This window comes from Rasamsonia emersonii (genome assembly GCF_000968595.1).
Source record: "Rasamsonia emersonii CBS 393.64 chromosome Unknown ctg1118621760022, whole genome shotgun sequence".
NCBI lineage: Eukaryota > Fungi > Ascomycota > Eurotiomycetes > Eurotiales > Trichocomaceae > Rasamsonia > Rasamsonia emersonii.
The window spans coordinates 25,098-48,733 of record NW_013563265.1 but is presented as its reverse complement, the minus strand read 5'-3'; the positions used below and the strand labels follow the sequence as shown (position 1 = coordinate 48,733).

The 23,636-nt window shown below is 53.0% G+C and overlaps 6 protein-coding genes across 6 annotated transcripts; 4 read left to right on the top strand and 2 right to left on the bottom strand.

The window, feature by feature from the left end:
* Positions 1-406: 406 nt before the first annotated feature.
* Positions 407-1,964, bottom strand: T310_2326 (Cyclin-dependent kinase; the record flags this gene model as incomplete). The annotated part of the gene is made up of 3 exons (XM_013474806.1): positions 407-1,478; positions 1,528-1,698; positions 1,843-1,964. The coding sequence occupies 3 exons, from the start codon at positions 1,962-1,964 to the stop codon at positions 407-409; spliced, it is 1,365 nt and encodes a 454-aa protein (XP_013330260.1).
* Positions 1,965-3,083: 1,119 nt separating this feature from the next.
* T310_2325 (MFS glucose transporter) lies at positions 3,084-4,637 on the top strand (the record flags this gene model as incomplete). Its single annotated transcript, XM_013474805.1, has 2 exons — positions 3,084-3,182; positions 3,261-4,637. 2 exons carry the CDS (start codon positions 3,084-3,086, stop codon positions 4,635-4,637), a joined length of 1,476 nt encoding a protein of 491 aa, XP_013330259.1.
* Positions 4,638-6,351: 1,714 nt separating this feature from the next.
* T310_2324 (Phosphatidylserine decarboxylase) lies at positions 6,352-9,964 on the top strand (the record flags this gene model as incomplete). The annotated part of the gene is made up of 6 exons (XM_013474804.1): positions 6,352-6,483; positions 6,555-6,599; positions 6,686-6,901; positions 6,964-7,375; positions 7,429-8,937; positions 8,991-9,964. The coding sequence occupies 6 exons, from the start codon at positions 6,352-6,354 to the stop codon at positions 9,962-9,964; spliced, it is 3,288 nt and encodes a 1,095-aa protein (XP_013330258.1).
* Positions 9,965-10,969: 1,005 nt separating this feature from the next.
* On the top strand, positions 10,970-13,064 carry T310_2323 (Mis12-Mtw1 family protein; the record flags this gene model as incomplete). Its single annotated transcript, XM_013474803.1, has 4 exons — positions 10,970-11,231; positions 11,342-12,136; positions 12,193-12,361; positions 12,434-13,064. 4 exons carry the CDS (start codon positions 10,970-10,972, stop codon positions 13,062-13,064), a joined length of 1,857 nt encoding a protein of 618 aa, XP_013330257.1.
* Positions 13,065-18,974: 5,910 nt separating this feature from the next.
* T310_2322 (uncharacterized protein) lies at positions 18,975-19,426 on the bottom strand (the record flags this gene model as incomplete). Its single annotated transcript, XM_013474802.1, has 2 exons — positions 18,975-19,096; positions 19,132-19,426. 2 exons carry the CDS (start codon positions 19,424-19,426, stop codon positions 18,975-18,977), a joined length of 417 nt encoding a protein of 138 aa, XP_013330256.1.
* Positions 19,427-20,277: 851 nt separating this feature from the next.
* T310_2321 (uncharacterized protein) lies at positions 20,278-22,971 on the top strand (the record flags this gene model as incomplete). Its single annotated transcript, XM_013474801.1, has 1 exon — positions 20,278-22,971. One exon carries the CDS (start codon positions 20,278-20,280, stop codon positions 22,969-22,971), a length of 2,694 nt encoding a protein of 897 aa, XP_013330255.1.
* Positions 22,972-23,636: the final 665 nt, after the last annotated feature.

Here is a 23,636-nt window from a genome sequence, read left to right as displayed (position 1 = left end):
ATAGTGTAGGGATGTTGATTGCCTGCCTGTCTGTACCTTGCTTACGATACGATAGGACATGTCACTGACACAAGAGACTCGACTCGAGAGAGAAAGAGAATGCAAAGAAAATAAAAAGGATTGATTTGAATGACATACATGTATTCAATAAATGAATGAATGAATGGCCTAATATATAATATTGCAAATATGCAAATGATATATATGATAGATAGATAGATAGATCGATAGATACATGATATGTGATCCCAACCTGGTTAACGCCTCTTGCTCTGTCTGGCACATACATTTGTCATTATTACCTGACCCATTTGCCATGAACGCCCATAATGAATGAATGATCATGATCAATAAGGGAGAAAGAAAAACATATACAATGGAATAATTGGGATAACATGCAAGTTTGTCACTCCTTCAGACGCTTCGATGCCCTCCCCATCAGACTGTCGTCAGGCAACCCGCTCCGCTTCGTCCCCGGTAGGCTACCGGTTCGAATGTCGTTGTCGTCTTGGCTGACGCGGCGGTGGGGGTACTTCCCCTCGTAGCCTTCGAAGCAGTTGGCGCTGATGGGCCCGCCGTTTTTGAAGTAAGGGTGTTCTAGCGCCTCTTGCGCTGTGATGCGCTTTGCCGGGTCGTATTCGAGTAACCGCGATAACAGATCGAACCCGTCGGCTCCGGGTGTGCCTGCGCTTGAATTCGGCCCGTAGCCGCTGTTCTTCAGACAGGCCTGGTACCATCCTTCGAGGTTGGATGGCTTGTTGAAATGGCCCGGCCCACGGGACATGGCCAGAGACTGTAATTGGGGATACTCCGGCATCCACACGAGCCCAGGCCAATTCTCCTTCCGCGGTAAGCCCAAGATCTCGATGATTTTCATCATCTGGTTCCGCTGGAAGGGGACCGTCTTTTTACTGTCCATCTTGGCTTCCTCCCCCTTGAAGATGGGCCGCAAGGACAGGAGCTCGGCGAAGATGCACCCGACCGCCCAAAGGTCGACGGCTGGCGTATAGTGGCGACTACCGAGTAAGAGCTCCGGAGCGCGGTACCAGATGGTCACCACAACCTTGTCTCCCGAGAACAGAGAGTTGAGCGGCTTGTAGAACAAGCGAGCCAGACCAAGATCGCCGATTCGAATGTGGCCGTTGGAGGTGACCAGGATGTTCGCCGGTTTCAGATCTCGATGAAGCACCCAGTTGCTGTGCAGGTACAGTAAGCCATTCAGCAGTTGAAATAGTATCGATCGAACCATCGGGGCGGGGATCGCATGTCTCTGTGGTTGCGTGTGATGGTGAATGATCTGGAGCAGGTCATGTTCCGTGTACTCGAAGACCATGAAGATGCATTTGTCTTCGAGGATGATTTCAACCAGCTGGACGACGTTCGCATGATTCAGCTCCGAACACAGGGCCATTTCTCGGATCGCGGATTGAGAAAGGCCCGTGTACTGAATCAGCTCGCCCTCCTTGTCGGGTTTGAACCTGGAAGAGTCAGCGATGTGTATCCTTCAGACAGAGTACGGAGACTGACTTTTTGATGGCGAATTCGCCTTTTTGGCCATTCCTGCCAATGGCTTTGTAGACGCGACCATATGTCCCGCTGCTGATGAAGCCAACGATATGATACTTTTCCCGGACATGGACTTTGCTCGTATATACACTTCCGGATGTCTTCTTCGAATCTGCCGTGTCTGGTAAATACCTGAGTTAGCAAGATGACAATTAAGCCAATCGCAGGATTCACAGAAGTCGAAATCGATGGAAGCAAATCAACAAAATGAAAATCGATTGCCCCAAAGACCGGAAAGCCATAAGGATGCTCGAGGCTCGTGATCAAAGAGCGCACACCCCCACGTGACCTCTCTCTTCTGCCTTGAACCAACGATGCGACAGATACCAGGAAGGGAAATTACCACGTAGATAGGGGGCCCCCAGTGAGTTCGCAAAGGGAAAGCTCCTTCCAAACATGATGGGACGGCACAGGGAAGCAGCGACGTCCTCCAGATATCAATCAAGCCACGACCAACAAAAGGGGAACGGGAGAATTAAGACCCGGACAGCCATGAACCAGCCACAGCAGAGTCAGAAGAGACGAGAAAGACAGGCCAGATCCCCTTTAACGAGACATGCTGACAACGGAAAAAGAAAGGAGAAGAGAAAGAAAAAACGAGCAGACTATTTACCGTCAAAAGCAGCCTGGACGCTTCTCTTGAGGTTCGGATTCTGACTAACGGAGGAAGCCGCGGTGGGCCGGATGGAAGAGGTCGTCAACGGGCCTCCGGCGGACGAGGGCGGGTTGGTCAGGCTCATGAAGAGGCTGCCAACACAGGCATGGAGATCCAGATCCGAACGGGGCTGAGTGGCGCGGGCGGTGGAACGATGCAGCAAACACAGACAAAAGACGATCGATGATGATCCTCCAGGTACTCCACCGAAGTCGGGAGTCGTGACAGTTCGCATCACGACTCAGGCCATCACCAGCTAGCTCATGCTCGCTGGCACTCCTCCGGCCTCCGGAGGCTTAGTCAGCAGTGCAGGCCAATCGACTCCCCCGCGAGCACCGAGGAATTCATGGATCATGCAAACCCGGGATTTAAGATCGGAGAACATCATAGAGTGGATTTAGTCCTTCATGATTCTCAGTATTCGTTGCGGAATACGGGGTAATTGCTGATGTGCTGGAGTGATGAGATTGCAGGAGTCCGTTCCAGCTTCATTGCGCGGAGCATGCTCGCGGAATGCCGGAAGTAATAGATATGCACTGCCTCCTTAATTATTCAGTAGGATTGGCAGGGATTGGGACATTGTAAACCTATAAGGGACGTTAAAGCCGTGATAAGGAGATGTGCTAGTAACCGTGGTTCTTCGTTGCCTGATCACTCGATCGGCCAGAGAACGGTGGGAACACTCCACGTCATGCTCGTGTCCTAGCTCCGTCGATTAATCCAACCTGGACACCCCAGCTCATGCCACCATCCATGCTGCCTGGAGACCTGCTGGCTGTCGAATGGGAAGAGTGAGCAGCAGGGAAGGAAACCTATCTCAGCCTACTTCATCCCCCATACAGATTCTCCCGTGCAGCACGCCATGGTGTCCCCAGCGCCGACCGGCTCCAAGATCACGCCATACCTTGTCTACCTGGTCTTCGTCACGACATTGGGACCACTGCAATTCGGATACCATCTGGTATATACGAACCTTCAATTCGATCTTTGATGGGAATTTTATACGGATTGTTGGGACTGACCACCGATTGCAAACCAGGCTGAACTGAACGCTCCCCAAGACGTGATTACGTGCAAAAAGAAGAGCATCACATCGACGCATTCCTTCTCCTCTCCACGCCTGCCACAATGCATTCCCATGAATCCATCGCAATTCGGTCTCGTTTCCTCCATCTACACACTGGGCGGTCTCCTGGGAGCCTTGCTGGCGGGGCCCATTGCCACGAAGTCGGGACGGTTGTTAGCCCTGAGGGCGACGACTGTGTTTTTCATACTGGGGTCGATCGCTGAGGCTCTTTCATCCGGCATCGCGGTATTCAGCATTGGGCGATTCCTCGCCGGTGTGGGTGCTGGCGCTTCCATCGTGGTTGGACCCATCTTCGTTTCTGAGATCGCGCCTCCCCAGTCACGGGGCTTTTTCGGAGCCTTCACACAGGTCATGACAAACGTGGGTATTCTGCTGGCTCAGACCCTGGGTTACTTCCTCAGCAAGGACAGTCTTTGGAGGATTATTCTCGCCATTGGTGCCGCCATTGGATGTGGGGAACTCAGCGGTCTGCTTCTGGTCCCGGAAAGTCCTGTCTGGCTGGCGGAGCATCAGCACGCGAACCGGGCCCGACAGGTCCTCCAACGCATACGGGGAAAGGATGCCGATATCGAAGATGAGGTCAAGGCGTGGAAAGCGCCTTCGACGTCCGGAAATGGAGCCGCAGAAGAAGAATCCTTGCTCTCACCACCGTCGGCCAATCTCCCGCCGCGCAATCCACCGGTCACCATCCTGGGCGCGGTCACCAATCCCCAATACCGCCCAGCCATTCTCGCGGTTGTAATCGTGATGCTGGCTCAGCAGTTCACGGGCGTCAACAGTATCATCATGTACAGCGTCTCACTGCTGCAGAGCACTCTTCCCACGGCGGCACCGCTCTTGGCCGTTATGATCTCCATCCTCAACCTCGTGGTTACTCTTGCTTGTTCTCCACTGCCGGATAGGATCGGCCGCAAGACCTGTCTCCTGCTTAGTATTACCGGCATGGGGTTCGGGTCGGTGTTACTGGCTCTGGGGATCTCGGTTGGTCAGAAGGCAGTCTCTGCTATCGCGAGCTTATTTTTCGTGGCTAGTTTCGCGGTCGGACTGGGCCCTGTCCCATTCATCCTGGCCTCTGAGCTGGTCGGACCGGAGGCCGTAGGCGCTACTCAGAGCTGGGCTTTGGCAGCCAACTGGACCGCAACCTTCATGGTCGCCCAATTCTTCCCCGTGTTGAATGATGCCCTTGGCGGCAGGGGGAAGATCTACTGGATCTTCGCGGCCTTGGCTGCCCTTTTTGGCTTTTTGATCTTCCTGCGTGTGCCGGAAACCAAAGGGAAGTCTAGCGTGGAGGAGGTTTGGGGCCGACAGGAGCAGCGGAGGAGGGATTAGTTTTCCCTTTGGATGAGTTTCTTGCTACATAGCCCTCTTCTCCATCCGAAGTCGCGCAGTTAGGCGTCTTCGTCTTTATCGTATGAGACATCCTAAATTGTTCGTGTCCTTGTATTTGATACCAGGAGTATTTGTATGCACAATGACGATGGTTTCTCTCCAAGTAATTAATTATACCTGTTCTGCCGCCGGCCTATCCAGACCCTGGCAGAATCTGGTACCGTGATTCCCATCATCACCCATGTTCTTAATAAGTAGTCAATCTTGCGAACGCAGCTTATTCTTCCAGTAAGCCAGAGATGGACTAGAAGACTCAACGTGCCCCAGCTCAGCGGACTATTGGATCCTTCTAAGGGCGGTAAGTTCTCGGAAGCTTTGTGTTTCCTAGCCAGGTCTTACCGGGGGACTTTTGGGGTTCTGGATCTCCCCAGGCATAATACTGTACGGAGTACTAATCCAGTCACGGAATCTCGTGGAGGAGAGGAAGACAGGGGTGAGCAGGCAGCCTAACCGCTTCTGTCCCCAGATCGCAGGCGAAGAAGGCATAAAAATTGTTGGTGGGAATTTTAAGAGAAATGACGTTTCTGGTTCCTCGTTCAGCTGCTCCAAACGCCCATTGCCATTGGTGATTCGTCATGCAGCTAGCTGCAATGCGCCTGATGGATAATGAATGCATCCAAATAATTCTGCGGCATCATCCTACTGGTCCTCCATCGATACGCGGCGAGACAGAGGTTGGATCAGAGAGACTCGTATTGAATTACTACCATTCAGCGATCGAGTGCCAAATAAGGATCAGAGCTTGCCGTGCTGACTGTTTCGGACGAAGCAACCTGTCAATCAATTGGTGGATATTCTGACAGCCAAGCCGTGGCGGTGCCTCCGCACAGCCTCACATTCAGGATTTGCGTCTCCAGCAGATTCCCATGGAGCACAGTCAATCCCTCATCCACGGCCAGAATTCGATTCTTTTCCATGTGCTGGGGAGCAGGCAGCCATTGTGCGGTGAAGGGGGTTGAATTGTTGACAAAAAGGTGGATACTGCTTGTCGTCCAGCTAACCCGCTCCGGCAGCGCCCTGACGTAGCTTGTCAGGACGATCTGTTTCCCGCTGGTTCCGCAGCCGACGATGATGCTGTTTGCCCTGCTTCAGCCCATCGATCGCCCCGGGACCCGCCAGGAGCATATCTGCCTGGGTCCTCCATCAATCAGAGAGTAACACTAGCTAAGAATACCAACAACGAGAACAATTGAATAAGACACTTGTGGCGTATGCCTCGATGGTATTATCCTTAGCAGACGTCAACGTTCCCACTGCCCTGTTCAGCCTCTCGTCCCAAGATGCTGTCCCAATTGCTGTCGACCTAGTCCGTTCCTCCCTCACTCCTCGCCCAGACAGCTTTCTAATCGCTTGATGGGATCCTGCCAGGATCGATTTCGGAGCATCTCGACGTCCAGGTCCTGCCCGTGATCTCTGATCTCCCCACATTTTGCCGAAGTCCTCGAAAATCGTCGTTTCTTAAGCGACCGCGCGACAGGATCAAGAGGTACCCGGTTTGTACCCCTCTCCCCGGCCAGTTAGAAGCCCATTTTCCCTTGCTCGTCAAGCCTGATAGAGCAAGGTTTGTGTCTAGGGTGCTGAGACAATCGCCCTGGTCCAATTCGCTGCCACTGCTTGCTCCTGCTGGCTTACCCCGCATCCCGATTCCTTCACAATGGTCCGCCTTCCCCTGCCGCCACGCTTCATCAGCTCCAAGAGCACCTCGTCCACCCAGCAGAGTCGAAGTACCAGCCCCATGAGAAACCAGGCCGAGAATACCCTGATTTTGAGGACGACAGTGATCAAGGTGAGCAGAGCATGGCCCATGGCGTGAGGCTGGGTGGCTGAATTCGCTGGCTAACGTCGATCCGTGACTAGGGAAGGGGTCTTGCGGCGAAGGACAGAGGGGGCACAAGCGATCCAGTGAGTCCCTCCGCGACATCCAGGATGGATCTCGCACGGTTGGCCAGTTTGTTTCGTTCATCGAAGTGCTTACGGTCATTTTTCAGTATTTAGTGGTGACCCTGGGGAATGCGCGCGAGTCGACGCCGACCATCAGCAAAACCCTCAACCCGGATTGGAACGTAACGTTCGAACTGCCCGTGGTCGGGGTGCCGCTGCTGGAATGCGTTTGCTGGGACCATGACAGAATTGGGAGAGACTACCTGGGGGAATTCGACATCCCGCTGGAGGAGATTTTCGCGGATGGAGAAATCCATCAGCAGGTACACCCTGCTCCTCATTTCCCCGGCTCTATGACGATTCATCGAGCTGATCATTGCGACAGCCAAAATGGTACACACTCCTATCGAAACGAAGGCCGGGCAGGAAAAAGGAGAGCGTCGTGTCTGGCGAGATCCTCCTCCAATTCTCTCTCTACGATCCATCCAATCCGACAGCCTCACCACAGGATACGTACCGGAAATTTCGATCCATAGTATGCGCCGGGGAGGAGGATGAGTCGCTCTCGCACGTTGAACACGAAGACCTCGATAAAGATGACGAAACGTCGGATGAGACTGATGATCCTACAAAACCCGAAGTGGTGGAGAAGCGCAAGCGACGGCTTCGTATTGCGCGATTAAAACGTAAATCTCTTGCCGCACGGGCTTATCAGTTCTCCGGAGCCGGAAATGGTGTCGAGGGTATTGTGTTTATGGAGATCTCCAAAATCACGGACCTCCCTCCGGAGAGGAACGGTATGAAGACCGTGTCATGCTGAATATGACAGTCGGCAACTAACTGCTCGTAGTGACCAGGACGTCATTTGATATGGATCCATTCGTCGTGACGTCTCTGGGGAGGAAAACGCTCCGAACACGAGTCATCCGGCACAACTTGAACCCGGTATTCGACGAGAAAATGGTGTTCCAGGTGATGAAACACGAACAAAACTACACGATCAGTTTCACGGTAATGGACCGAGACAAGCTGTCAGGCAATGACCTCGTCGCGACAGCCGACTTCCCGTTACAAACCCTCATTGCGGCCGCCCCGGAGGCGGATCCGGAGACTGGTCTCTACAAGCTTCAAGAGCCGTCGGCCGTTGCTCGGAACCCTCCCGCCTCGAAACCACGGTTTCGACTACCAATGTCTCGTTCTACGTCGGGGACGAGCTTGTCCAAGATCCCCAAACCTACGTTGAGACCCAGGACCTCGAATACATCCCTGTCCAGTCAGGTGGTGTCCGAGCAACAACCCCCGACTCCTCCTCCCAGCGGTGTTCCTACTGATCCCAGCAATTCCTTATTGACCGCCCCGGGAGCCGCGAGTGACGAAGTCACCTCTCCCACTCAGGACAGTTCAGATGACGATGATCTTAAAGTTTATCGAATCCCCCTTCTGTTGAAGAACAAGGAGCGTTGGGAGGACAAGCATGCCCCGGAGCTCTATGTAAAGGCCAAATACATGCCCTACAGGGCGCTGCGCCAACAATTTTGGAGGGTCATGCTGAAACAGTATGACACTGATGATAGCGGTCGCATCAGCAAGATTGAACTGACGACCATGCTCGACACGCTTGGCTCCACGCTGAAAGATTCCACCATTGATGGCTTTTTCAAGAGATTCGCCTCTGAGAACCAATCCGGCGAGACGACTGATCTGACCTACGACCAGGCCGTGATCTGTTTGGAGGATGCACTGCAGGCGATACAGAAGAAGAGTTTCGGAAATATTGGATCCAAGATCCACAACGCCGCGCCAAGTTCTGTCTCGTCAGCAGGAGGCAGCGGGAGTCCAGACCCATCCAGTCGTGGGGATATTACCGCGGAAACAACTGATTCCCTCCCATCGAATGTTGATCCTCAAAAAACTGAAGTGCCCACTCTCTCGGAAGCGGAACAACCGACGGCTGGGGATGAAGATCTCGCGCCTGATGATCTCATTGATGAGAGCGGTGAAGAACACGTCATTGAAATCGGAGAATGTCCTCTGTGCCATCAACCTCGGCTCGCCAAACGCTCCGATGCGGATATCATTACGCATCTCGCAACTTGCGCCAGTCACGATTGGAGACAGGTGGACAATCTCGTCATGGGTGGGTTCGTGACATCTAGTCAAGCTCAGCGGAAGTGGTACACCAAAGTGATCACAAAGATCTCTTATGGCGGTTACCGGCTGGGCGCGAATTCTGCCAATATTCTCGTTCAGGATCGGATCACTGGACAGATTAACGAGGAACGGATGAGTGTCTACGTTCGTCTTGGGATCCGCCTGCTCTACAAAGGTCTCAAGAGTCGGGAGATGGAGAAGAAACGAAGTGAGCTATACGAAATGACTTTTTCTTTGGTTTGTCCACTGACATTATTACAGTCCGGAAGTTGCTCAAGTCCCTGAGTATTAAGCAGGGCCGGAAATACGATGATCCTTCGTCTGCCAGTCAGATCGAAGGTTTCATCAATTTCCATCGACTGGACATGTCTGAAGTCTTGCTTCCTGTAGAAGAGTTCAAGACCTTCAATGAATTTTTCTACCGGAAGCTGAAGCCAGGCTCACGACCATGTGCCGCTCCGGACAACCCCAAGATTGTCGTTTCCCCCGCCGACTGCCGAACCGTGGTATTTGATCGCATCGATGACGCTACAAAGATCTGGGTCAAGGGAAGAGAATTCTCCATAGAGAGATTGCTGGGGACAGCTTACCCTGAAGATGTGAAACGATATAAGAACGGAGCTCTCGGAATCTTCCGTCTGGCCCCGCAGGACTACCACCGGTTTCACATCCCCGTGGACGGGGTCCTGGGCACGCCGAAAACGATTGAAGGGGAGTATTACACGGTGAACCCGATGGCCATCCGCTCCGCACTGGATGTATACGGTGAAAACGTCCGGGTCTTGGTCCCCATTGATTCAGTCGCACACGGCCGGGTCATGGTCATCTGTGTGGGTGCCATGATGGTCGGCAGTACAGTTATTACCCGTCAGGCTGGCGAGAAGGTAACGCGTACCGAAGAGCTCGGGTACTTCAAGTTCGGCGGTAGCACTGTTCTCTTGCTATTTGAGCCCGGGATGATCAACTTTGACAGCGACCTGGTTGATAACTCCAAGAGTGCCCTGGAAACATTGGTGAGTGAATCGTCCTCCTTGTGTTTGCCGGCATGCCTCTCTAACTTGCGTTGTTCGCCACTGCAGATTCGGGTAGGCATGTCCATTGGCCACAGCCCCGACGAGCCACAATTTGAACCCGAGACGCAGAAGAAACCAGAGCATATTTCGCTGGAGGAGAAACAAGAAGCGAAACGAAGAATTTCAGGCAACCTGGCGCCACCACGTCAGACGGATGCATAAATAGACGCATAGGCGGATCTGTGGATTTTACGTAGTCTTCGAAGGGATCAGTTATCCTACGATGTAGATTCTACTTACTCTTTCATGTATAGGCGCATTTGAACTGAGCACATTTTGTGATGACCTATATATAGTGACATGTGAGGTGTCAAGTATAGATATTGCCCTGCATCTTCCTTTCTTGCAGGTCAATCAATCATCCTTCCCCAAACAGGGCCACAAAGAGGAGCACCTAGGCCCAATGGTATTAATTACTGGTGGTAGTACAAGCAATTATGTCGCAGTAAGACTAGTTCTACCTTGTGCTCATCAATAAAAGCGCTCGTCCTCGCTTTGCAGAGGAATATCCTTATTGATGAACTGGCTTCCCCCTCCTCAGCCCGAAACGGACTAGCGCGATCCCCACACGCGCCACGACCCAAAACAACGGCGTGCAGCGACTTCAACGGAGAAATGATTGAGCCCTCGTGTCTTCACAAGTCTCAGCGCGCAGCAATTGCGTGAATCCGCCGCAGAGGACGCCACAATCGCGGCGACTTGGGGTTACGGCGGATCGCTGGCGTGCGTCTGTCCCGAGGGAAAAAAAGGATTGTAGTCGCGTCCCGTCCGAAGCGCGACCCGTCGACCGCCCAAGTCACGTTCTCTCCGAATTCCCCAAGACTGCGACCTGACGGATGACCGATTGCACCACCACCACGACAGCGACAGGATTCTGCAATCAATCAGAGGGTCTTACCGGCAACAAGAAGAAGGGCACGTTTAGATAAGGAGGCTGTTATTGGATTATCAACCCCCCTTACCATCGTACGACGCGGTGTGGGATCGAGGGGCTGCGGCAGCTGCGAATCGCTCGCCGAACACATTTGCGACCGCAACGACAACGCTTGTTACGTGTCGCATGGGATCTGATCGTGTCCTACGTCTCGCAGAGCCTGTTGAGAAATCGGTGAATTGTCCGCGGGGTGATCCTTTCATCGCCGGCTCTGCTTCGTTCCATCACCTGACATGACCATCGCGGTCCTCACACCTCCAACGACAAGGACCACGCGTCGTGAGCCTCTGAAAGCTATTAATATGGCGGCGTCGCAGGCGCGGTCGCGCCATGCGTCGTCGTCTGCAGCAAACACTGGGGGGAAAGGACGAGGCAGGCGGACGAGCGCACGCCTGAATGCAAAAGATGATGGTGGTGATGAGGGCAAGACTGTCAACAACACGACAGCAGCACAGGAACAAACCTCGCGGGCTGCTGAGAAGAAAAGAAAAGCAGGTATGTGACTATTTTCGCTCGGCACTATTTAATCTATGGCAACCTCGGAAATGGGTTATGTCCAAATATGCCTCGCTTTTACTAACTCGTTTAATATTTTTCTCTGGTAGCTTATGACGAGGACGTTGAGGGTTTCCAATTTAAATTTGCAAGCTCAAAGAAACCAAAACCGTCAAGCGGAGAAGAAGTTTCCGTGCCGGAGCCCATTGTGGAAGAACCTGTTCAGCATCAGTCGCCTAAGAGAGGACGACCACCGAAAACGAAATCGAACAAAGCGTCTGGCGGGGAGGATGCAGGCGCAAATGGAGCTGCGTCTGGGAAGCCATCACGCGGACGTCCAAAAAGAGTCTCTACTGAACTGCAGACCGAGCCAGAGATAAGTCATCGTTCGACTCGGGCGCGGGATGAGGAAAGCCCGTTTCCCATGGAAATGCCACGAAAGAAAGGCAGACCGAGCAAATCAAAGGCAGTCGATGCGAATGGGTTTTTATCACCCGAACCCACGCAGCCTGGAACGTCCAAGATCGCGTTGCCATTTGCGGATACTCCTGTCATTCGTCGAAATAAGGAGATGAGGGAGGAGCGAGCAGGAAAGGGTCAAAGACGGAGCAGTCTAGGAATGAGGGGACGGCGAGCCAGTTCCCTGATAGACTCGGGCGCGTCCAACGGTGGGGAAATTCTTCCGCAGAAATCTCCCAGCCCTGAAACTGAGCGGGGTGCTGATGCTTTTCGTACAGCGGTACCTCATAAGGAGGTAGACACTTCGGACTTTTACAAACACATCGCAAGCGAGGGTCTATCCGAGCCTCGACGGATGAAAGTGTTATTGACGTGGTGTGCGACACGGGCAATGGGTGACAAACCATCTGGGTCGCGGTCCGACGATGACAGCGCCAGATTGGCCGGTGAGTTTGCTGAAAGTCTGAAATTTAGCGTGGAGAAGACTGATTTATTTTCGCAGCCCGCGTCATCCAGGAAGAGCTGCTTCAGGACTTTGCGAACAAGTCCGAACTCTCCGACTGGTTTTCACGAGAGGACGCAGAGCCTCCTGCTGTGGTTGTCAAGAAACCCAATCCGAAGAACATTCAGAATGCCGAGAAGATCAAAGAACTCGAGGAACAAATACAACGGTATGTTACAGGCCGATTGTGAACTGGAACCTTTACTGATTGGTCTGCATTTTAAAGACTACAAAATGAAAGAGCTGCTCTCAACGCCCTCCTACGACCTCCTTCAATTCCACGCTACGATACTTCAGGGTCGGGACCGACACCTCCAGAACAGCAGGCAGAGAAAACAGAGGCCCAGTCTTCGGCTGAGGCAGTACCGCAAGGTCCTGAAACCATTGATGCATCCGTACTAGATCCTTCGCAACAGTCACTTCTCGCGTCGATCGGTCTTGACAATCTCCGTATAGATGACAACCAGAAACAGGAGTCATCTTCCCTTCCTTCCGCCACCACCACCGCCAATCTACCACCTATCTCACCGGCTGCAGTCTCCTCACGCCTGTCCCGCATCACCACATCATTGGCACCGACCCTCGATTCATTTGCTTCTGGAATCCACGACATAGAAATCTACCGAGCCGCAGCAGATGACGTATCTTCTCGGATCTTACGTATCTGCTCACAACGATTGGAAGAACGGGATGCCCGGAATACACTGAGGACGTTGGAGATTGAAGGAGAAAACCAAGACGACAGTGGTGGCGGAGGAGAAGGTTCTGGCACAGGTAACAACAAGAATCGGTTACGAATACGACAAGAGAGACAACGAAGGGAGGATATTGGCCTTGTTCTTGGTGCACTGAGCCGTGTCGAGCGGAGATGAGATGGATTTTATGTATTACCATGCTATAATGTCAATGTTTCTGTTTCTGTTTGTTTGTGATACCAGAAACCATGCCGTGGTTTCTTGTTCCTTGCATTGTGTTGCTTTGCTTCTTCTTCTTGGGAAATATTCCTCCTTCTCCTCCTTCTTAAAGCTCTCTCGTTTTCTGAAAAGCTGGGCGTTGGAGTTTTTTGTGTTTTCGTTTTGTCACTTTTGTGTTTTTTGTTCCTTCTTCTGAATTAAGCTGGATATTAAGCTGGATTATTGGAGTCGACGGACGGGGCGATCGATCGATGACGATGGTATGATAGGATAGGCTGATTGAATCAATATCAATAGCTTTAATGAAAGCTCTAAGGAACTTTGAGCATTTGTTCAATCATTAGCGGACTGACTGGCTTTATGTTCGTCGTTTTTTAGAAAGAATAGTACTCGTATAAGTATATGGGTATGGGTAAATTTCCTGTTGTTGACTGTATAGACAGTGGATGTATATCTTTTTAATTTTTTAATAGGTGTGGATGATATGCTTATTTTCATTCCTTGCCTTTTTTTTTCTTCTACGAAAAAAGAAAATATAAAGAACAGTGTTTGCTACATCGATCCTACGGTTTACGTGTTTACCCTTGTAGATATATATATCCGAGTAGCGATCTCAAGTGACGCAGATATACTGTACATACCCAGATATGAGCTTTTTTTTGTTCAATACGTAGGAGAACTTATCTGCGAAGATCTGTATCCCATAAGGATACCCGAAGAAAAAGGTGTTTTTTTTTTGCCTTTTTTTTATTTTACTAAAGAACTCCATGGTCACGGGAATACGAAGGTTGCTCCTGCCTGCAGCAGCTACCTTAGGTACCTACGGAGTAACTTCCCGAAGCCGTCATCCAGCCAATACAATCAATTTCACTTTAACTTCCTTCACTTGGATCAATCTGAGTGATCCATGTCTTACTTAATATTTCATGGGAGAGAATGGCAATTACTTTCAGACACAGTTTATTGGTCTACCAACTGTCGTTGATCTTAGCTCTAGGTGATTCGAAGGTTAGCAAGATCGCAGCTTGGTTTCAGTTCAGGTCCACAAAGGATGCCTACGTGTCGAGGTGAATGAAGGAAAGTGATGGACATCGAATCGATATCTTAGCGTTGAGGAACCCATCTCAACCACCCCAGCTTGTCAGTGACAGTCAGGTAAGAGCCATCCTCATTCCACGCCAGCCAGCCACTTCGTCTTCAACACCGCTGGAGTTGACATCTCGTTCGTTTTTTTTTGGCAATCACTCGCAAACACACTGTTACTCCGTATTGATGATGTACCCATTTTTTATAGGACCCGCCAGATGTGATCCCCTGTCGATCAAGAACGCCATGGCTTGGCCATCCTCCGTACTACTGGGTCCTGTTGTGGAGACCAAACTTGCCTTGTCGGATCCATCAGCATAACTCCCCATAATAATGCACACCTTGCTTACGCTATGTGCTGTCGTTGTGAATGGGATTCCTTTTTCCCGAATCGACTGTGCATACGATCGTTAATCTTATATGCAAGGTTTTGCCAGTTGGATTACGCGTCTCTTTCCCCGTATCTCATCCGGGAGTGTACTCCGTATTGTGCACGAGGTAGTAATCCAACCGAGGAAAACACGAAAAAAAAAGGAACGTGAAACATCTGACATTGCATTCAATGACGCACATACGGAGTATACACACGCGCACATACCTCAATGAGTATGCCCTCGATTACTTCGTACTGGTAGATGACCTAGTCACACAAACGACGATGCCTACTCACTATAAAGGATTGCCATCTCTAATGAGCAGGTCGTCACGGTTTCCACTCTCCCAGAAACCAGAAACGTTTCGCATATTCGATCAATTACAGTGCTGGTTGTTCAAGATGATTGGCTGGGTGAACAACCTGTGAGGATTTACGGCTCTAGTATGGACCAGCACTCAATAGTTGCTTTGTCGAGGCTCTAATGTGGAGATTATAAGTAACAGGCGATCAGCAGATCATCATCCCTGAGACTTTAACTGTCTGGGAGAGAGACCGATATTGCGGGTCCAATAATTCATTCATTGCCTTTACCGAGGGAACCGAGATTGCCCACGTCCCCAAGTCCAGCAAGGAACGATCATGGAATCTTCCAAGGGCGATTTCACTTTCACTTCTCTGGCAGTGAAGTCATCGACAAGAGAATGACTTCATTGGTCGGAATAACAGTGACATGCCTGGATACCACAGGCTGGCCTCCATTGACGAGTAAGGATAAAGGCTATGCTAAGCAGTCAGCAGCCATAAACAAATTCTTGGTCGAGGGTTGCGGTATGCTCTCTTTTCCAGGAAATTGTTGGTACCTTCTGCTGCTTCTTCTTTCCAGTATCTTCCTTTTACTCCACCGGGAGGTTGTTTTCTCAGCAGTGTTGCTGCATTGGGCCTTGTAGGAGACTTTCCGAGCAATAATGTGGCAGGAGAGATTGGCAATCTTCCTGTTATGACCTGCTGAACCCTGAACGTTACCTGGAATCCCTGGATGAATGCTGTCAACTTGTCATCATCAGTATCTCCAGCTTTCCACCCGAAAGCTCTCTGAACCCGTTTTCTCGCCAGACTCTTGTGACGACATGGATATTATACAGCTAATAACATGTAACCCGCGCGTGGGTGTATGTCAACGTCACTGGACGAGTCCTTTGTATCAATGATTTGATCTGAAGGCGTTGAAATGGTACCTCGAGTACCTCGACTGGGGATCTTGTGTGCCAGAGTTAGGTTCCACATGGACCTGCCATTCCTGGACAAGAAACGGTCCGTGGGCGGCTGTGACGGTGGCTATCCCAGATCTGGGGGTCCATGCCCTGACTCTGGGAGGACAAGAGTCTCACAGCGTGTCACCACGATGAGAATAAAATGATGGTTCTTGCGAGCTCACTCCCGGTTCAGTCGGCTCGGAAGCCGGGGCCTGGAACGGCAGCTAATAACGCTTGCTCTTTACAACCTGCAGGGCCCCGACGGGCTGTGCAGCCGAAGCAAGCTAGGATGCGGCCTTAAATTAGACGCTAAAAAGACCCTTCTAGCCATTTTCCTAATCGAGGAATTCTTCTCTTCTTCCCCCTTTAAAAATTTTTTTTCTCCTTTTGGGTTCACATGATGCTGACCGCCTCTGTTTTAGCTTGCGGTGAGGATTTAAGATGAGAGTCTAGAAGTGCGGCCGTCAGCGACTTTTTAGCTTTTTTTTCCCGTTGTTTCGCGGGAGGTTTTCTTGCCTAGTGTTGTGCGTGGTAAGAATTGTGGATCATCAACAACGGGTTGAGAATCCCGTTGCCGCTTCCTTTTATTTTCTTTGTTTTTTTTCTCTCTTCCTTTATCACTACAGCTATCTGTACTAAAGGCTAAAGCACATGCTCGGAGCTAAAGTTAGGATCCTAGCTCGGTCCCGGGCCTGCGTCGCGCGCATTGCGGCGGGAAGGTAGGTTATGAGGCGCCATCACCCGTCAAGCCGTCGTTTTGCGTTATCTCTGAGCAATTCGGCGAGTGGGTCTCGCGACGGGCTGGAGCCTGGGTCGTTGGGCAGACATCCAGGATCCAGATCGCCCTCTACTCTATCTCGGCTTTGCGCCAATCGCATGGGTCCTCAACAGAACATGTCGTACGGATCACAGGTCACTGAAGCCGCTAGCTATCAAGCGTGACGGATCGAAGCGGTCTGGAGCGACTTCAGGAGTCATCTGGCAGATTGCGGTGGCCACTGTCACGAGCTGACGATTGCCGTTATCGACCTGCTGCTTGGCGTCGACGAGCTTTGTCCCGTGGTTGAGAAATTTTAGCTCTTGATACCGTGATAGGCTCGCCATCTTTTACTCCATCCAGTCGTCCCGGATGCCGAAAATGGAGTCTTTTTACGACGTGATCTGGGACACTGCACGTCTTACGTCTCGTGAGGGACAAGAATCCCCGCAATCTGTGTCCATCGGGTGCAATACATTGACATCGGGGAGACTCGTACAACATGGCTCTTCAGCTGGGGATGGTGAGAGGACGAGACACCAGAGAAGGCTCGAGTATCTGCAGCCCCCACAAAACTCTCTTGGCCATGCGACTCGAGACTTCCGGTCACAGGCATGTAGCTGCCTTCCGTGCTGAACGGATGCCCTGGATGGCAATTTCGTATTGGTCGTGTGCGTGAAATGAGTGTCACTCGAGTCCGTGACTCATGAGCCGGGGGCGCTTTGATCCTACACTCGCAACTCCATCGCAGGATGTGGCTTATCCTTGTGACGGTGATTTATTGCTGCTTCCTCTGGAGAAGCCACTGCTGACTGCGCTGCTGTCACGTCTCTGTGCGTGGGGGTAGTATCAGTATGCACTCATGCATGTGTGTGGGTGGGCCTTGAGGTGATGAAGCATGCAAGGCGCACTCACTCACAGGGTCACAGTAGGTATCATGGCCAATGGTTTTTTCATGATCGAGGACATGCCATGGCCGTCTATCGTATCTGGGCCACAGTCCATCAGCTATCTTCATCCCTGCCAGAAGGGTGGAGACGACGATATGGCGTTGGATACGGAGGACTGTGGACTGTACACTGGCGATACTCCAGACGGACCCAATGCAATGCCTCTGACGAAACGGGGGAGGCGACTTTGACAACCCAGCGACTGGCCCGGCGTGGTCATACCCGTAGGGCCAGCGGTGATGTTGTACCGGAAACCGGGACGCATACGGGAGCAGCGGAGGTGACTTGATACTTCAGTCGTTGCGTAACCGCCGTTCTCCACCCGGCAGGAAATATATCAGCGGGAGACGCGCTGGGCCATTCGCCTGACTCGTGCGACAGCCAATGGCAGGCGCGCCTAACCGTCTTATTTATTTATTTGGCTGGACAATGCTACGCTGGTGGTCACTGTTCTCCATTCTCTTTTTTCCCCCGTCAGACCGTGGCGATTCGTGCCAGGGGGTGCCCGGAGGATGGAATCATTCTGGGCGAGGATGACAGGATGGGATCGACTGAATCAAGAAGGAAAAAAAGATATCGAGAGCGAGCATTATTAGCGCTGGGCAGCGGCTATTGCTGGATAGTGTGGTGGGCCGGGAAATTCCCCGATCAGCGGCGTGCAGCAAGCAGTTCAGTTCTATTTTCTGCCTGCCCAATGGCCGGCGCCGGGCCGGGAGAGCCGCCGTTAGGGCGAGACGATCGGCAGAGACCCAGAGTGGCGGGAGTGCCGAGCTTAGGGTTGCCTGCCGATCTATCAGCTTGCTATTTCCACAGGCCAGGGCTGTTCGCCGCGACCTGGAAAAAAAAGGAAAAAAAAAGAAATAGACGGTGAGACACACGCTAACAGCCAGCACCCTCGTGGTCTGTATCTACTGCATGCAGCAGTTATTATCAACAAATAATATGCCGAGTGCTGCTGCAATGCATGCTCACTCCCTGCTACCGGCATCTCCCTTTTCGGGCGGCCCGACCAGGCTGCATGCGATGGCCCGTGCATTGCAGTGACATGTGCAGAAAGGGAGGACTGATAGTCGCGCCGGATTCACATGCTGATCAGGAGTCCAGGGACAGGCATGTTGATGTCAGGACGGACGACTCTTCAGCATGTCCCATTTCGACACCCACTCGACACGTAATCGGGTCGTTTCATCGACAGAAAATGCCTGAAGATATTTCCCTTGCTCCGGAGTGCTATCCCTGTGGTCGATCAGTGCGTGTGTACAGAATGTGTCTATAGTAGTGGGCTGTGTGATTGTCCTGGTCATCGGATGGCTTATCTTGGTAGAGAGAGCTGGCGACACTAGCTCGCAGACATCATGACTTTATTTTAATTTACTGTACGGTGTACCTAATAATGGCGAGACACAAGCACGTTCTGGATGGTCTCCTTTCGAGGCATCAGTTAAGCTAAACGCGCGATGGATCCTCTAAGCTTGGAGCGTCTCCACCGCCGCCGGGCAGCGCCATCCCGAAAATCCAGACTGTTCTTCGTCTTCTCGGGCCGGCGGGGTCGACCTCTCTCGGTCGGGCTGATATCAAAAGCAACAAAAAAAAATTAACTTACTTCCAGCCTGGCATGGGCAGCTGCCATCTGGTGTGACTCGCCGTGGAGCCCTCCATTCGCCACACCGTCCCCAGCATCCTCGAGTAAGCTCCCTCCACCGCCATCGCGGCCCACGAGGACTGCCCGTCAGGAGGCCGTGCACTGGGTCATGCCAGATGCTGAAACCGTCAGCCCAGGATGCAAGGCTCACGGACCCCATTTCTTTGCTCGAATTGCGCGGACGGGGAGAGCTCAGGCGACAAAGCAGAAAGGGGAGGAGGGGCCTTGGGCAGGGTGTGACCCGCTCGACGCACATCGCGCTGCCAGCATGGATCGGCCGCTGCGTCGCCTTCAATATTTATTAATATGCGCTCGATTCATTCATTCATGTGCCTGTCTGCTTCCGTTCGCGGCTCTGCTTCCCTTCTCCTGCGCTGGCCAGGTTCGCCCAGGCCCGTTGCTGCCTCTGTGCACGCCCGCTGCCGGATAGCAGCTGCGAGATCGTGCAATCTCTGCTGCCGCGCGCCTCGATCCTGGCCGTCGCTTGTGTCTCCTTGATCGACTGCCTCTCGTTCGCGTCGCTCTTTTCTCGGCCATCCTGGTGCTTTGTGCAATCCCTTCTCTACCCCAGATTGCCTTCCCTGTTAGGTGCACTGCACTACCACCGCACTGTCCATCTATCCTCGCTGCATCGGCATCCACGCTGCCATACCGCTTCATCTCCAGACAGCACCACACGCCTAGGCTCTCCAGCTCCCAGCAGGGCCCTGCTTCTGCTTATATGCACTCCATGACGTATCCTCGGTAGTGGCCATCCCCATCAGCGTCTGTGTACCGCGACCCTCCAGACCGGCCGCTGCACAACGTCCCGCTGCAGCCGAGCTCGAGTCAGATTAGATTTACAAAAACTGTTGGGCCACCGGAACTTGCTTTCTTCTCGCCTCATTATAACCTTTTTCTTCTGTGCGGTGACGGTCGCCCTGAGCCTTGAGTGCGAAGCGGTGATGCAACATTGCTGACCGTTGCCGGGCTACATTCCACTGACCTCTCTCGCTCTCACTTCCACAACAGATCCCCCCCCCTCGCCCCTCGCCAATCACTCGCGGAGGCCCGCTGCTTCCCTGGAATCTGCAAGATCGACACGAGTGTCCACCTCCGGTCTGAGAGATGGCGGGCGGCTATTTCGATCTTCCGCTGCCCTCTACCAACCCCCAGCATACAAGTAACAGCCACCAGGGCTCAAGTGCAACAGACCCTCTGGTCGATTCGAGCAGATCCTCGAGCTTACATACATCGCCCTTGCCCACGCCCAATGAGAGCGTCCCCTCTGATCGCGCTCCGGGGCCAGGGGGCGCGCAGAGCAAGCCACGGAATGCGGGCATACTGAAAGCCGCGAATCGCGTCAAGTTCACCGTCAACGAGCCTGAGTCCGATGATGGGCAACAGGGCGCCCGCTCGACGTCAGGTGAAGGCGGCCTGCTTCCCCAGAGGCCCGCGCCCACCGTCCGCATTCCATACGCCGATAAACTGGGCAGAAGCTCAGTCCTGCCCCCGCCCTTGACCGATGAGGGCTTCAACGCGTCCTCCGATGTCACCGGATCCACCCTGCACTCGAGAGCCAGCTCCCCGGGGGTCCGGGACGAGGATCTCGACAATGAGATCGGCGATGAGAAAGGCAGAGCGATCCACTCCGCCCAAGAGCGCGCGCAACGCCTGGCCTCCCAGCTCGGTCGTTCCTCCACCTCCAAATCCCCCCGGCCGAGCCCTCTCTCCAGTGTGCCGTCCTCTGTTGCCTCCACACCCACCGAGTGCGCTCTCTTCGAAGATGGTGATGAGATCCCTCTGATCACTCTTCCGGAGAAACAGTTCGACGACTCGACCGACGACGATGACGAGGGCCCGCTAGAGGAGAGCGACGAGCGGCACCGGCGACGTTCCACCCACACCTCTGAAGCGCACCAGCTCGTCCGCCAAATGACCCGACGAGAGTTCAATCCCCTGTCCCGGATTCGTGCTCCCTCTCCCGGATTACGTTCAGGACAGGTGACGCCCATCGAAGACCGCGACCCGGATGCCCATGTGGCTCCGCCCACCCACTACCGGGGCGGCATCTTGTCGACCCTGCTCAAGCTGTATGAGCTGCCCCCGGGCCAGCATGGCCTCGGCAGCGGCCATCACAGCCGGAAGGGCAGCATGGGCGAAGGCAGCGTCCGCGGGAGGTCCCTGAGTCGGGATTCCGCCGCGACCAACAACAACAACAACAACAACAAGCCTCCCAAACCCCGGAAGTGGTACGACAAGTCGCCCAACCTCTCGGCCACCTCGCTGGCCAGCACCAGTGCCAAAAACTCGTTTTCGAGCACCACCGGCCAGCGGCCCATCCTGAAACGGTCCCGGAGCAGCGGAGGCCTGTCCGGGATGGCCAAGCGCCTGATGAAACCCCATCTGGAAGATGAGATCCGGATCACCGTCCACATCGCCGAGATTCTGTCCCGGCAGCGCTATCTGATGCGGCTCTGCCGGGCCCTGATGAAGTACGGGGCGCCCACTCACCGGCTGGAGGAGTATATGCGCATGACGGCGCGCGTGCTGGAAATCGACGGCCAGTTCTTGTACATCCCCGGCTGCATGATCATTTCCTTTGACGATGCCTCCACGCACACGACCGAAGTCAAGCTGGTCAAAGCCTCCCAAGGCGTCGATCTGGGTCGGCTGAAGGATGTCCATCAGATCTATAAGGAGGTCGTCCACGACGTGATCGGCGTCGAGGAAGCGATCCAGCAGTTGGACGAGGTCATGAAGCGGAAGCCCAAGTTCAGCATCTGGGTGCAGATCCTCATGCATGGATTTGCGAGCGCCACGGTGGGCCCTTTTGCCTTTGGGGCGCGGCCCATCGACATGCCGATTGCCTTCGTACTCGGCTGTCTGGTGGGCATCCTGCAGCTGGTCCTGTCGCCCCGGTCGCATCTGTACGCGAACGTCTTTGAGATCTCGGCCGCCGTGCTCACGTCCTTTCTCGCCCGAGCCTTTGGCAGCATCCCCTACCAGGGGGGTCGTCTGTTCTGTTTCGCCGCCTTGGCCCAATCCTCCATCGCCCTCATCCTGCCGGGATATGTGGTGCTGTGTGGTAGCTTGGAGCTGCAATCGCGCAGCATCGTGGCTGGCTCGGTGCGGATGGTGTACGCCATCATCTACTCTCTTTTCCTCGGGTTTGGGATCACGATCGGCACGGCCGTGTATGGTCTGCTGGACGCGAATGCCTCCTCGGATTACACGTGCCCGGCGAGTCCGATTCGGAACGAATATCTGCAACGCTTCCCGTTTGTGGTGCTCTTCACGTTCTGCCTCACGACCATCAACCAAGCCAAATGGCGACAGGTGCCCATGATGCTGATCATCTCCCTGTGCGGGTACATCACCAACTACTTCTCGATGAAACGATTCGACTCCAACACGCAAGTGTCCAACGCGCTAGGTGCCTTTGTTATCGGGGTGATGGGCAATCTCTACAGTCGGCTCCGGCACGGCCTCGCGGCGGCGGCGATCCTGCCTGCCATCTTTGTGCAGGTGCCGTCGGGCCTGGCGGCCAGTGGCTCGTTGGTGTCGGGCATCACGTCGGCCGACGAGATAACGGGCAATCAATCCTTCTACTCGATCATCAGCAACGGCACCGAAGGGTTCCTGCAGGCGCAACAGAACATGTCGCTGTATGGAGCCAACCCCCGGCTCTACGGGGGGGTGGTCTTTGACATTGGATACGGAATGGTCCAGGTTGCCATTGGCATCACGGTGGGACTGTTCCTGGCTGCTTTGGTCGTTTACCCGTTGGGGAAGAAACGAAGTGGGCTGTTCAGTTTTTAGCGGCCGCCCCAGCAGATTATATGATAAATATCTATATCAAACGCATACAACTGATTGATTTTGTGTCTGTCGTTTTTTCGAGATTGAATATCGTGTCGTGCAATGTCGTTTGTTTTGTCGTTTTTGGAAAGTTTGCATCACAAAAGCATAGCATGTCTGTTTGGATTTGTTGTTTTCTTTCTCTGATCTATTATTCATCCTCCCCGCCTGTGCATGCTGTCATTCCTGCAGTTATATTTCCTTTCATTTCGTCTGAAGTATTTCATTCGTCTCGTCTCTTTTGCAACACTAGCGACATTGGGGATTTTTTTTGCTTGCTTACTCAAGGAGTTTTACGGTTTGGGGGTTTTCCGGCGTTCTCAAAAGACTGGGTTCACGCTCGATCCGTTCCGAGTTTGGATTCAAGTTGTTGGGTGCTTTCTCGCAATCGAGCCAATATATACCACCACTCATCATCATCATTCATAGAGATAACTAACGCTCGTCACGTGTCACGACCTTGAAATGATGTTGCAAGCGACTGGCATTCTGTTGGGTCTTTTGGGAGAAGCGGGTTTGTTGAGTTGATACCTTTGAGCTGAATTCATTCTTGCATGCATGGGTTGGAGTTGGATGAGTTGAGCTGAACTTCTTTTGGGGTGAAAGGGGTTTGCAAGTTTTTTTTT